The sequence below is a fragment of the Streptopelia decaocto genome, assembly GCF_964273445.1.
Source record: "Streptopelia decaocto genome assembly, chromosome: 7".
In the NCBI taxonomy this organism is placed as follows: Eukaryota; Metazoa; Chordata; class Aves; order Columbiformes; family Columbidae; genus Streptopelia; species Streptopelia decaocto.
This window is the reverse complement of record NC_138661.1, coordinates 60,990,638-61,005,211: the sequence shown is the minus strand read 5'-3', so window position 1 is coordinate 61,005,211 and position 14,574 is coordinate 60,990,638. Positions and strand designations below refer to the sequence as shown.

The 14,574-nt window shown below is 44.8% G+C and overlaps 1 protein-coding gene across 4 annotated transcripts in view; it reads right to left on the bottom strand.

Moving 5' to 3' along the window:
• WT1 (WT1 transcription factor) overlaps window positions 1–14,574 on the bottom strand; it is a gene marked incomplete at both ends in the record, with an annotated part of 35,993 nt that overhangs the window by 13,906 nt on the left and 7,513 nt on the right. For 3 of the 4 annotated variants that reach the window (XM_082058786.1, XM_082058783.1, XM_082058784.1), the window contains 3 exons: window positions 417–567; window positions 1,971–2,073; window positions 10,671–10,748. In XM_082058786.1, coding sequence (XP_081914912.1) covers window positions 417–567; window positions 1,971–2,073; window positions 10,671–10,748 — 332 coding nt within the window. The remainder of the gene's footprint in view (window positions 1–416; window positions 568–1,970; window positions 2,074–10,670; window positions 10,749–14,574) is intronic. The other variant, XM_082058785.1, reaches the window with a different exon arrangement.

The window sequence follows — 14,574 nt, the reverse complement described above, 5'->3', positions numbered from 1 at the left end:
CATAGCAAGGAAGCTCATTTGCCAATCACTCCCTGCCTCCACCCCCAATCAGAGAAGGCTTACACAGGAGGACAAATGTCTAAATGTTTAGGTTCCTCCTCTTCTTAATAGTTAACAACAGTCAAGATTTGGAGCAAGAAGATTCACAGCCCTGAATGATGCCCTATAACAGGAAGAGAGGGAGGTGATCTCCTTGCTGTCAGCACTGCTCTGTGCTTTTCTTCACCAAAGAGCCCTCTGCATCCAGAAGAGGGATTGCCCAGATGACAGAGCACACACATACCTCATCTGACACATTCTCGCTGCCCCTGACCTGGCAGATCATTTCTTGCACCTCGTGCTATTTTAAAACCACCCTGCCCGCTTTGCTGCCCAGTGCTACACCGTGATTTACAGAAGTCCAGGCCACCACTTACCAGTGTGCTTTCTGCTGTGCATCTGTAGATGGGACAACTTAAAGTATCGCTTGTTACAGCCTGGGTACGCGCACATGAAGGGACGTTTTTCATTTGTCTCACTTGCCGATCGGACAATAGTTGGAGCTACTCCTGGCACCCGTCGGACATCCTACAATGACAGAGACTTGCTAATGCAATGTGTATGTTCTCAAGCTTTTACTTAACACATTCAAAGACAAACCATCAGAGGCACTTCTCCACAACAAAGAGATATTTAAATATATTATACTGCAAGCAGGCAATTTTATTTTATTCTACATCGATGAAGTACAACCTTAGTATACCTTAATCTGTTCTTTGCAGAGCATTAAAATTATTCAAAGATGAAATACAGTGAACTCTACTTTTGAAATTCTCTCACCAATATTTATATGGAAGATTAAATGGGCTACACATTCTGACCTCATGTATAATCACACAATCCTGGAAGAACACTCATTGGCATATGAAATTCTTTCAGGCTTATACCAGTGTAAGAGATCAGAGCACAAGCCAGAGTAGCATTCTTGTCTTTATTTTAAATACTCATATGAAGTTAAAAGACAGGGAAATGAATGTTTTGGGTTAATACAAAATGGTAAAAAAACAAAACAAAACAAAAAAGAAAAAATGACACCAAGACTGTCTAGGTGGAGCTGGTGAATAGTTCAGCCTTAATGCATTTTGGCCACCGTCACAATGTTCCATCAAAGATGATCTTCTCCTCCTGCGATAATTAACTTCCTTAAACAATGTCAACTGCTTACTTTTATTCACTCAACAAAAGCTGGCTCACGAGCCCATTTCTGAGCGCTTGCCACTGAATAATGACTTGCTAAACTATACAGAAAAGGAAAAGGAGAAAAGATACTATCTAAAAACATAGATGTATGTTGACAACACAGAGCAACACAGAAGAGACAAATATTATGTAATGACTTTGCCATCAGTTTTAAGAAGGCATATTTTTTACAGTGCTATTGATTGATGATATGACTGTTACAGAAAGGGAGGAAATTAACTCCCATGAAAGGCAAGTTCCTTCCAAATACTCACTAATTACTTAGTCATTAGGAAACAAACATTATGTTTTGTTTTAAGGAAATATGTTTGAATTAGTAAAGTTTCAGAAATATGTAAATGCAAAATGTCTTCTAACGTTTTCTTGTATATAGTTATCAGACATAGTCCATTGTGACCACAGGAGCTTCACACAGTCAAATAGATTGGAGCTAGAAGTTGGAAACTGGATCATGTATTTTGGACCCTCCTGAGAAGCTGGTAAGGAATACTGACCCACAGGTAGGCTTTAGAAGAAGAAATAAATAATTTTAAATGACTGTGTCAGAAAGAAATCTTACATTACACTTCAGTGGCTTCGTTGAAGTCAGGACACTTATGCACAGCATTTCTTGATAACACAAGGAAACCACAAATCCAGGATGGGTTTATAAATACTAGCGAAGTAGTAAATGAACATTATAAACACGTAGCAGTTTTACTTCCCTATGAAGAATGCCCTGCTATACTCACTTGTATGCCTCTAAAAACTCCATGGGTGTGTATTCTGTATTGGGCCCCACAGCTGTATAACATGGGAGCACTGTGGTTCTCATTTTCATATCCTGCTGTATGGCTGTAAATAAAGAGGGGAATAATGGAAAAATGAAATATTTTTTCAGTACTCAGCTCCATGTGAGAGGTTTCATCTCTTAAGTCGGTGATAACATACACAGAGTTCGCTTTTATAGCCAGGATATCCAAGTTCAAATGAAATTCAGCAAAGGAAGCCTGCTCTGCCTTCGTATGGATCTGCTCCCGCTGGCACAATGCACTGACTCCGTACATACAGCTATTAGTATCCATTAAGACAGTCCAGTAAAAAAAAAAATCTAAAAATTCATTATTTGAACTCTGGTGTATTTCCACAAAGATTCTAGGTAAGAGGAAAAAATCCACATAGCAGCATAACTGTGTCATGTGCACATGTACACATTATTCATCAGTTAAATGCGGGGCTGCCTATTGCTAATATCTTTTGGAATGAGCAAAATGCCTCAGGTTTCACATTAAGTGCAGTGGATTTTTGTCAGCACCTCATGACTCAGATATTACCAGATACTACCAAGAAAGTGATGACATTTATAAGAATAGCAGTCATGTACTCATAAACAGAGATTACAAATCAGTGTCCAAACTATTTATCCCATGTACCAGTTTGCAGGATGCGCTACAAATTTATCCTTTATAAAAATAAAAAATCAAAACCAGCCTATCTCTACCAGCTACAGATTTCCAAGATTCCTCATGCAGCATCATCACAATTAGTTTAAAAATCTGTAACCTTTGTTGTGTCTTGGAGGTGTCACAACCATATATTTTATCCAATTATATTCTTCAAAATCCTACATCCTCCTGTTCAGAACATTGGGAACATCGTTGTGTTTCCTGTTCGCAACCTTCTTAATATCAATATTATGTAGATAAATTTTAGGTTTTATTTTTAAATTAGTATCCTATATCAGTGCGTATGTGCATTAACATGCATTGGTGATGGCAAATGTTCATGTTTTACACTGCACTAGAAATTAGAAAGCCCAGAACAAAGCCCAAGGGCACAGAGCTGGGGACAGAGATGGATACATAGGATGTTATCCCAGCCCTTGCCAAATGCTTGCAATAGCAATTTGAAAGGGTCCCTGAGGCCCGGACTCTCATTTCACTGGTCCTTCCTTTCTCTTCACTCAAAGTTCATGTGCAGAGTAGAATTACAAGGAAGTTTTAAACCTCTTAAGTGATTTGCAGAACAGCCAGTGGACCTGGAATGAGGGAGATGTCTAAAGGGTTTGTGAACCTCGTGGTATTTGTGGCTCTGACTGCAGAGTCTGGGTTGCACTCCTGGTTATCTGTCCTCATAGTGGTTTGCAGGCTGCCACCTGGCAGTCCCTTTACATCAAGTCCTTCCCTGATTAAACCAGTAGTTTCAAATCCTGGTTCCACCTCACTATTCAAATCAAAGGGTACACCTTTTAGGAAGGTGTGCTCTGTTTACTTCAATTTTAAGTGGCACACAGGTGACCATAATGAAATAAGTTATAGTCTGGTGGCAAGAAAGAATCTCTGATCTGTAATATTATCTGTAATAACAGACAAAGGAAGAAACCATTATCTGATTTTTATGGATTAAACTCTTCTCCAGATATGTACCACATCTGAATAAACAGGGTCTCCTCTTCACTCAAGGCCCAGATGTGGCCTTTTGTTCCCTAACACAAGTAACAAATTATTTGCTCAATTCAGGTTCCCCACCAGCATCAAGCTTTCCTCTCTATTGAAAAGCAGCAAGTCCATATATGTCAAAAGAAAGGGTTGAAAAGCACCCCACCCATGGTGACACCCATGTTAATTATAAATTAAACTGTGGATTTTAAAACAGAAATTAAATGAGAACCACTATCTATAAGGAGGAAATTCTGCAGTAGAAGCTATTCCTGATCTGTAATGTAGCAGCAAACCAAGGGTAGATATAAACTTCAGCATTAGCCAGCCTGAGTAACCGTGTAACCTCTCATTCACGCCTGTGCTAGCAGCCTTACACGTTACCATAAAAAAAAGGACAAGAAGAATTCCCAGGACAGAAACTTTAGAAAGAGGAACAGGAATATGCAGTAAAAGCTTATACCATAAAACACAGCCAAACTTTCCCTTCAGATTCATGTGGGTTTCGTCTTTCAGTGATAACTGGCTTTGCAAAGACCAGTTGGTTCTGAAATAATTCCTCCCAGGAGTTAGGAGCAGAGCAAAGACCCTGTCTGTGCCTTAGGGAATGGCTCTGTGAATAAGAGGCATCCTCCAAATGATATCCATCTCGACTTTTATTGCACAATTGGGAAGCCTTCCTCACCATTCAGCCTTTTTCACACCTCCTCCCATTATTTCTAGTTATACTTCACTAAAACTGTACACACAACTATAAAGCCTTGCAGATTAAAATCTGTTTTCTGAGCCTCTTGACCCATAATATACTAAGTAACAAATAGCTGTCTCCTTACACAGGTGCCTAGAAGAGATGCTTCAATAATTGGAAGCCCTAGTTCCCATTTTACATTGGGCCCATTTCCATCAACACTGGCTGGTACTCAGCGTGATCATACAGATGATGACAGCAAAATGGATCACATGAGATTTCTTGGTTAAAATGCTATTTATTCCCTATGAAGCAGTACAGAATGATCTGACCTTCAGGGAGGTGGAAATTAACAGGTGAATGTTCTTTCCAGTCAGCAGGGAAACTGGAAGACTGCAGGAGGAGTTTTCATGAACCATCCCTACACCACTGCTGCTTAAACTTCGACCTTCACTCCACATCAATAGTAACCTCATTGTAAAATACCATTTTTTTTTCTTCCAGCCTCTTTACTCAGTGCATCCATGATGTATGGTACAAAGTGTATACCACACTTTGCACAGTTGGTTTGTTTCATATTGTTGCAATTTATATACTAAATAAAAGCACTGATTGAAGAACCGATATAAAACTCCTAAATACATTACTGAAACTCAAACGCCTGCTTTATCGCATACAAGAGATAATGATCAGATGTAGTCCCACATACGTGAGCACTACAAGTAACTGACTAATTTATACCTGCAGTACATTAAGTGAATGGAAATCTTAAGAGAACAGGAGACTCTTTAACCATCGTCTCTTCTAGTCCGGCAGAGAGACAACGTCTCAAATGCTTAGGCCACCAAATCTATAAGAACAGTAATGAAAAATTATCCCAGTAGATTCTCAGGACCAGATAACAGCCTAGATCTCCACCAAAGCACTGCAATATGTGCCCAGATCCATTAACAATATATGCAGGAATTTTTGCTCAAGGAAGGACTGAAGGATTTGGCCTCACAGTTCTGCCTTTGCTTGTAAATAGACAATTCCCTTTAACTTCAATGGCAACTGCACAAAGACAGGACAGGACTATAAATGTTTAGAATTCAAGCTAGTTGGTGAAAAAAAGGACCCAGTATATTTTGTTCTCCGGTTCTAGACAGCCAGAAACAGACCTGGAAACAGAGCCATAAAATGTAACTCTAGATAACTGGGAAACAAAGACTCATACTCATGCAACATAAAACGCTAAGCAAGCGCTATGTGTTGTAGAGTATTGAGAAGCACTTGCGTTTACCATTAGCCCAGCAAATCCTTAACACTCGCAGAGTAGCTCTTTTAAAATGATAAATCTCAAAGTTGTACAGATTGTACAAAGATTAATAAAAATGAAGGTTTTACAGATGAGAATGGGTGATGAAAAACAGAGCAGCTTTTGAGAGTTGTATCAATCTAAGTGGTTATAAAAAAACTCATAAAAGATGACACTCTAATCTGAATATTTAAAAAAATAATCAGGCTGCAATTTCTCTCTCACACCATTTTACTTTGTTAAATTGAAATTGACTGTCTAATGTATAAAGCAGTTACAACTTAATCTGGAGAGTTAAGCTTTTTATTATTATTTCATAAACCAAAAAAGGGAAGCTTTAGGGCATAACTGAGAAGAGTTCGAAAATTTCAGATGAAACGTGAATACACATTGATTCATGAGATTCAGACTTGGAAGAATAAAAAAAGCCAGAAAGCAAGATTACATAAAACAGGCACCACATTACGCTTCAATTTAATTGTGTTTCAATGCAGGAACAGGAATTTTAGGGTTTAGAAACAGAGCCAAAAATGAGGCAAAGTGAGGGTGTGGGCTAGTCCCGTTGATAACAGAACATAAAGGAAGAGAAGCAGAGTTAATTCCCTCTGCTAAAATATTTACCATCCTAGCACCCTGGGAAAAATATGTATGGAGACAGCAAAAAGATTCTGATTAGTTATATAGAAGATCACGTTTCTGCCTGTTTTTTGTCTAATACTGTTGTGGAGTGTGGAGGATAACGCTGCATTTTTATCTGCACTTTCCAAGGCAAAGGAATATTAAAAACTGTGATTTCACAGACTACAGCTCTTCTGCCACCTTCAATGAGAAAACCAGCTGGTTGATGAAGGGAAGGCACTGAATTTTCAGGGGACCCTGGTCTCTCTGACTTCAACAGTCTTTGTTTGGTTTGGGTTTTTTACCACTGACCTGAGTGTAACCAGGATTTCACCCAACATTCCCCTTCAAAATTAGACTCTCAGCTCTGAGTGGGAAAGGGGAAATTCAGTGTTAGAGACCATATGTCATTGTCTGTTTCCAGTTCGTGGTGACTGCGGAACTGAACCCAAGCAGGAAATTTTACACCTCCAAATTTTACTAATAGTACGATCATAGCTAAACAGAAAGGCCTTTACCATTCACTCTCAGAGAAAATAAGTTTCCACTGCCTTGTTTTAGATGCAGTTTTAATAGTGTTCTATAGAGATCACACCTAATTTTCCTTCCAGTTAGCCTGACCAAACAGCAACATATACAAATGTCCACAGAACATGTTGAATAACACACAAGCAAAACCAAAAGAAAAAATAATTGTCTGGTTACATATACAATTTCAGATGACTGTTAGAAATATGGATCAAAACTTCTTACTTGAGCAGCTGAAGAGACAACTAATCAACCTTTCTGTGAACTCTTGCTGATGGGTATGTGGCTACACCCTTGTCTACTATGCTATACCACTTTCTGCTTGGCATAAATAGTTTCCATGACACTTTTATACAGAACTCATCAAAATATCAAGGAGGGTTTTATAGTCATGAGGTCTGCCTCTACAACAACGCTGAAGGGAAAGCAGTATTTTCCACATTGGATAAATAAGAAAGCAACACAAAAATATTAAGGACAGAAACTGAAGGGAAAGGTATCCACTAACGTGGGACATCCATTGTGAGATGTCTGGGACCTGAGTTCTTGGGGCAATAAGCAAAGGACCCAATGACTTTCCTGCAACAGTATAAATTTGATTTCAGCTGCTCCAAACAAAACACCGCAAAATGAAGAGCAAACCACCAGCAAATGGTCTAAAGAGATAAAACCCAGTCCCACAGTGATGTTCGCTGCCTTAACCATGAAGCTTTCCTTTCAGACCCTTGAATCTGCCAGTTTGTGTGACAGCTCTTGCAGACAACATGCCAGCCCTGCCTCTTGTGTGCCCAAAGCTGTGACAGAGAAGTCCCTGGACAAGCAGGCAACACCTAACCAATGCACTAGCTCACAAGGCACCCAATGTGGACTGTTGTCCCTCATAGGAGTTATAAGCACAACTTGAGATCTATCTTGGGCATTCAGAACCTAAGTGAAAATCTACAGCACAGAATCAAGTCACTTGGACTATATGGTAGCAGTGGTGAGTTGTCTTCTTCTCCAGGAACAACTCCTTGCAGATAGAGGCTCCATTTGGGCCATCAGACCTCCTTTTGGTTTGCCAGTACATAGAAACATCTAGAATTCAGGCTGCAGCCTTTTCTATCTGCTTCTCTATTTACATCTCTCTCCCCTTACCCTGCCCGCCTATCACACTGTTGCACTCTGCCAGAATACATCTCTGTTCACCTCATGTGTCTCCTGCACCTCTTAGCCAGGCACCCTATTCTGTATCTGGAACTAAAATATCCGGGGAGGAAAAAACATTCAGGGAAAAAAATCTTCTGAGGACTTAAAGCCATAGGCTGAAGCAGGCTCTGAGCAGATAAAATCATTTGATAGTTTAGATGCCAGGCTCTTGCTTCTGATCACACACAAAGAAGAGGACTGTTCATAAACTCGCAACTCAGCGGGCATGATTTTCACAGTGACTGAAAAGGATGTGGCTTGGGCCGCCTGACAGTATTCCTTGCCAAATTGCAAACTTTTAATCTGAAGTGAGGAGATTCTGGAGCTGATCAGTCAAATATTGGCAAGAATGTAAATAGATAAAACCAGAATTCTCTCAGATAAGCCACTAGATAATTTCAGCATAGAAGCTGCTAACTAACTCCACCTGAAAAGCACAGCAAACAGCTTCATTTCAGTACATTAAACTTATGCTGAACATGAACCCAGAAACAAGTTACTGAACTGGTCTACTGTCAACTATAAAGTGTATGACCCATAAGTTTTATGTAATTGTAGAGTTCTCTAACTATTCACAGAAGTTAATAGTAGTGTTTTCTTCCTTCTTATAATGTGCAAAAGTCTTATTGAAGCCAGGAGGAAGAGCTGGGAAGAACTTAAGGCAAGGAGCTAAACAAGGACTGTCATCGTTGGACAGAATCTGGAAGCTCCATATTTCAACAGAAAGCTTGATTCCAAAATTCTTAAATCACAACTACAAGATTGAGAAAAGCATCTGAAATACTAAACGCCTGGGAATCACTTATGAACAGTTCATATATTTTAAAGATGTAAATCTTGGGAAGAATACCTTATGTTCATGGCAACTGAGATTGGAGGTACTGTGTATTGTAACTCTCAGCCAGAAAAGACAGATAACTATTTTGGCTCATATTACCAGTGATGAGGCTATGTCTAGCACTGATTTTCCACAGATTCTACAATCTTGGCCTATACCAAAACTTTCAGCTTTGTTTTACCATAGATCATTCATCTTGATCTCTTTCCCCCACCCCTTTCATGCATCCTAGGTCACATACTTTACACTGCTAACAGTCTGACTCCTGGACAAGTCAGAAGCCATTTATTTTGTTCAGTACTCCTTTAATATTTCTATTGTGTCCTTTTTTTTTTTTCTACTGAGTTCCCCAAAGAATAACCTCTTCCTTGCTTTAATAACTTGGACCTCGGTCAAGGTTGATGTGTTTCTCCATTTTGCAGGATATTTTCTTCAGAAGAGACAAAACAGTGTCTAATATTACAATGACTGATCTTTAAAGGGTACAGTTTAAAGAGGAAATCAAAAACACTTATGGGAAAAAAAATAGGAGATAACCTTTAAAAAGAGAGGATTGGCAACAAAGACACTGAACTGTGGACAACTGTAGGATTTGGGGTTCTTCTTAACCAAGAGAGTTCCTTGACAGGTATCTCCAAGCTCCATCCTCTAGTTCATTCTGATACAGATAGTTTACTATGCTACTATCTTCTCCCTCTAACCTTCAAACACCATTTGTGAATGAGCTAGAAGCCAACCCATAACATTTCTTTTCCTTTATCACGCTACAGCACTGTACACTAAGTCCATCTTGAACAAGTTTTTCACATTTATGGACAACTACACAAAAGTGTAGATCCACATGGGCTTTTTCTCCTGTTGTTCACTTGAGACTGCACATACTTAGGCACTGAGAACATCTCAGAGCAAGTTGGTGATACCCACCTTTGGCAGGGGAGTTTTCAAACACAATTAGATAATCGGCTCAGAGCAGAGCAGGCAGCCTTTGGCTTTATCTTGGATCAAAAGGTGGCTCTTTTGCTCATGGATGAAACAAGGTCAAGTTACGGTTGTGCACCAAACCAGTAGGGTCCTACCTCATGCTCCCCTAGGAGCGTTAGGAGACAACCATCCCCGAGCACAGGTTGCCGGTGGACTCTATCCCCCCTTCCTCCCCCAGCAGCACGTCCTCGTCCCCGGGGCCGGGCCGGGGAGAGCGGGGGTCCGGGTGCGGGCTGGGGGAGATGCCCGCCCGGGCCGGGCGGGAGGGGCCCGGAGCGCGCCCCCCGCAGCGGTCGCCACCCCGGCGGGGCCCCGCGGCGCCTCGGGGCCTTCCTGCCCGCCCAGCGGCAGGAAACCCCGCGGGGGAGGCGGGCCGGAGCCTCTTCCCGGCAGGTGGGAGGGCGACAATGGCCGGGAGGAAGGAAGCTGGGAGGCGGCAGGGCTGGGACACAGGACGCAGGGCCTGGCGAACGGAGGGAAAGGGAAGAGGGATGGTAGGAAGGGGCGACGACTCGAGGAGGAGAGCGCGGAGAAGCCGCAGCTGCCCCGCCGGGACCGGCACCGGGACCAGGAGCAGCGGGTACCGGGACCCCCAGCCCGGCCCCGAGCCCCGGGGGGCAGAGCAGGGCCCTTTTCAACACCTCCCGCCTAACCTACTAAACCTGAGCCAGCCAGCACCCGGACACTTAACTTAGGGCATTAGAATATACTTAATCCCACAGTAAACTGTAGCCAGACAATGAGCCATTGTCGGAACTGGTCAGTATTTTTTTCGTGCTAGTGACCGCGGATTCAAGTCGTAAAATGCAATATAAAGTTAGGTCAGTAAAACAACTACACTAGGGCAGAAGATTAGGAAATAATAAAGCTCCTTACCCCTTCAGTGTGGATCCCAAGTTCATTTGATTCCATGTCATGCATTCAAGCTGTGAGGTCATTTGGTATAAATTGTCACTGTTGTGAAAATACATAGAATTAGAACTAAAATTACTGCGATCAAATTAAAACCGATACGTCAAAATAGCAACATTGCCTTTGTTATTGATTTTAAATATAGAACAGTAGAAAGTGAATTTATTTTATATAATCCCTTTTATCGTTGTATTATGAATTTTTGAAAAATAAAAGGAAAGAAAAGAAAAGAATGGCTTTGGATTGAAAAGTCTCTTCGAATCTGCAAGCTTGTCAGCTTGTAAACAGCTGGAAGGAGAGATACAAAACTTTTTCCTTACAGAAAAGTAATATCCGATATTGACACATTGAAATTAATGAAACGAATATAGGCAGCCTTGCGGGCTAACGAAGAAGATTATTTGTTTTAAAAAGGCAAATCTGTTAACTGTTTTAAGCGGGAGTGTAAGAGACCACGTGGTTAATGGAGTGAAGTAGCTATCGTGACTCATGATGGATGTTACTACATAGAGGGGCTTGACAAGCGGGAGAAAAATGGAGTGGCTGAGCGATAAACGGAGCTCACCGCTGGAACACGCTGTTTCCCCGCCGGTACACGGCAGCGGGGCGGCTGCTGCAGAGCGCGGCTTCCCGGTCATCGCTCCCCGCTTTGCAAGCGGCAAACCCGGGGAGCGCGGCCGCGGGGAACGGCGGTGCTGGGAGCGCGGGAGCGGCCCCGGGCGTTGCCGCCGAGGAGCTCCCGCGGAGTCCCCGCCCGGCCGTGTCCCCCCGCCCTCCGGCGAACAGCTCCCCGCGATGCCGAAGGGGTGACCCCCCCGCCCCGGGACGGGGCTCCCCCGCTCCCTGCCCTCCCCAAAACACGGCTCCCCATTCTCCCCCGCAAGGGGGAACGAGGCGGGAGCCCCCGTGCCTTTCAGCTGAGCGCTGTGATTGATGCCGAGGAACAGCCGCTCACAATAAACTCAAGTCTCCCTGTTGATTAATTACACCTAAATTCGCTGGACTTATGTGGTGAATTTATATCATTCTGTTATTAGAAGAGGATTTTTTTCCTTATTTTTTTTCTTCGTGGCAGGTAGGAGCGACCTAAAAAAGTCAGATTCCAGTGGGAAGCTTTTGCATATAAAAACAAATTAAGTTACTTCAATCTCGAAGTATGCGTAATATCATTTGTCAGTATCACTGGACACTATTATTCATTAGTATGTCTGAAGTGCTATTATGCTACTACAATGTCCTGCATATCAGCTCAGGAATTGTTAAACTCTCCTGCAGTTTCCCCATTTGCAATAGCAGTCCGTGCTGGTCTGTGCCAACTACGTTTTGCAATTCCACGAATTCTTCCTGTAATGCTGCTGTAATTAATTCCTCCAGGACCCTGATTTTTATTAGAAGTACCCGCCCGATGCATTTACAGCAGGAGATTTCCCTTTAACTTTCTTTCCCTTGACAGTTCATTTATAAGAGCCTCCCCCACAATATCCACTTTTTCCCTTCCTTTGCTTTTTCATAAAGCAATACACTTATTCATCTTGTCACTAGCTCGCAGCCACTGTCTTGCATGCCGCCTTTGGGTGACAGTGTCCCCAAGGAACGGCTCGGAAACCAGCGCCCTGTCCGGCGCGGGGTGCAGCCGCAGCTCACCGGGTAACGCTCCTCCTGCCCTCCCCGTTTCACGGCCCCGTTTCGCTCCTGGCTTCGCAGCTCCGACAACAGCTCAACGGCGCGGCCAGAGCTGCTTTGAGCCTTTGAGGGGCGCCCGGAGCGGCTTTCAGGCGGGCTGGGCGTCGTGTAAAGCGCTGGGAGAAAAAGGGGTGAGAGGAACTCCGCTCTCACCGCTAAATCCCTCTCTGCCGCAGCCGGTGCCTCTGGCTCGGGGCGGCCCCAGGAGAGACCCGCAGCCCCCGCACCCCTCTTGCCCTCCCGCTGCAGTTGCGGTGGGAATGAGTGCCGGGGGGAGGAGGCGCCGGGGCTCGGCACCTCTCGCCAGCCGGGCTCAGTACCCCACGTAGCCCGGGATCAGCACCCCACGCCAGACCTGGCCGCCCCCCAGCACGGAAGCCCAGCGAGGCCGCGTCGCAGCTGCGCGATCTGGGGAGAAGTTTGAGTTGAGCCCCTGAGGGCGGATTCCCGCCGAATGCGCTGCGGTGTCTCGGGTGGGCAACGCCCGGCAGTGGGGCACCCCCACGTCCCTCACACCGGTTGCACAGGGGGTCTGTGTGATCCCTGCTGCCGGCAGCGGCCAGGGGGAGAAAGTTCTTTTTCCGTGGAGATGCTGAGCACATGATCCTGCGAGGTTTACATCTCGAAAAAATAAACGGGATTGCCCAAATTTCGGCTAAATCGTCCACAAGCGGCCCCGGGGCGGGAGGCAGGTGGGCGCCGCAAGAATGGTCGCGCCGGCCGTCGTTTGCCCGGGGGCCATCGGGCATCGACACAGGATTAAACCTCTCGTATCTGACATGTGATAGAAAACAGGACATCCCTAAGTCAATTTGCGCCTCGCCATGGTTTGTTATTGACAGTACCGTAAGGTGATCTCATGGAATTAACAGCTCCTCTCAAAATCTCGGCTTCGGATGAGGTTTGGATGATGAGAAGGAAAGCGAGGTTCCCGGGGGATACGCCTGCACCGATTCCAATCTGAATCCTTGGCCCTCCAAACGGCCACAAAGACGACACTAAAAATAACTTATTTTCATTACAGAGATGCTTTTAAAGAGAAACGAGAGGAAGGAGGGGGAACATTTCTACAGCGGGGATTAATGTAAGTTGGAGTGGAATAAAAGGAAGTCAACGCTGAGCAAAAAGGGAACTTAAAAGGAAACCAGTAGTAGATCATATAGAGTTTGTTTTGGCCTGCACTGCAGTATTACCGAGTTCCTGACCTCTGCACAGAAAGAGCTATAATCTGAACCGAAACTCCTCCACTTTTAAAGTCTTTGTAAGTGTGACTCACAGTAAATTTTCAACATCGAGCATGTTTACTACATTAAACAGCGCGAGGTAGAAAAGTTCACATCACCATTTTAACGGGCCCACAAACGCTAGTCATCGAACGCACCCTCGCAGCCCGTGCGGGGTTGTCATCCACGTCCAGCCCTCAGCATCAGGCGCGGTCTTCCCTGGCAGAGGACCGGGCTGCGCCATGAACAGAGCACGCAGTTGCCGAGGCGAGAGATTTCGGAGATGCTTTTGCTTATTGTATAAGAGCTGCGATATTTTAACCATCTGTTTCAAACTGTCGCTCTCCCGACTGCTTTGCCTTGGTACGGGAGAGAGGGGAACGCTCTTCAGCCTTGGCCCGCCCGGGCCGGGAGCTCCCCCGGCCACAGGACCCCGCCGCTCAGGCCCACTCGCGACCCGCGGGCGGAGAGGGAGAAGGCCGATAACGGCTTGCACCGCCCTGGTGAGATGACGGGGAAGAGAGCATCAGGTGGAGGTGATTCACTCCTGCATCTCCTCGCAGCTGCTTTCCCGCTCCGCCTCTGCTCAGGGGAGAATTACCCCCTGGGTCTCGTTTCGGCTCTGCAGAGATCAGAGCCGGGGATGGCGGAGGGATGGGACCCGGAGGGGTGGGTGGCAGAGGGAACGTAAACGACGCTCGGGCGCTACTCGAACGTCTCGGGGAGGTGCGAAGGAGAGGCGGTGCGAGGCAAGCACCGGCCGTCGCATCACGCCGGGAAAAGAGGCAACATTTCCCGCTCCCGAGCTCGGTTCGTCCCGCCACGTTGCCCCCGAAGTCGAACGGGAGCGCCTGCTGTCCCCAGCCAGTGCGAGGAGCGACAGAGGCGACCAACCCCGTCACGCTGGGGATGAGCACCGTGCCCTCCGCGATCGCTGCGCGCCCTGCGCTACAGTTCTGAGG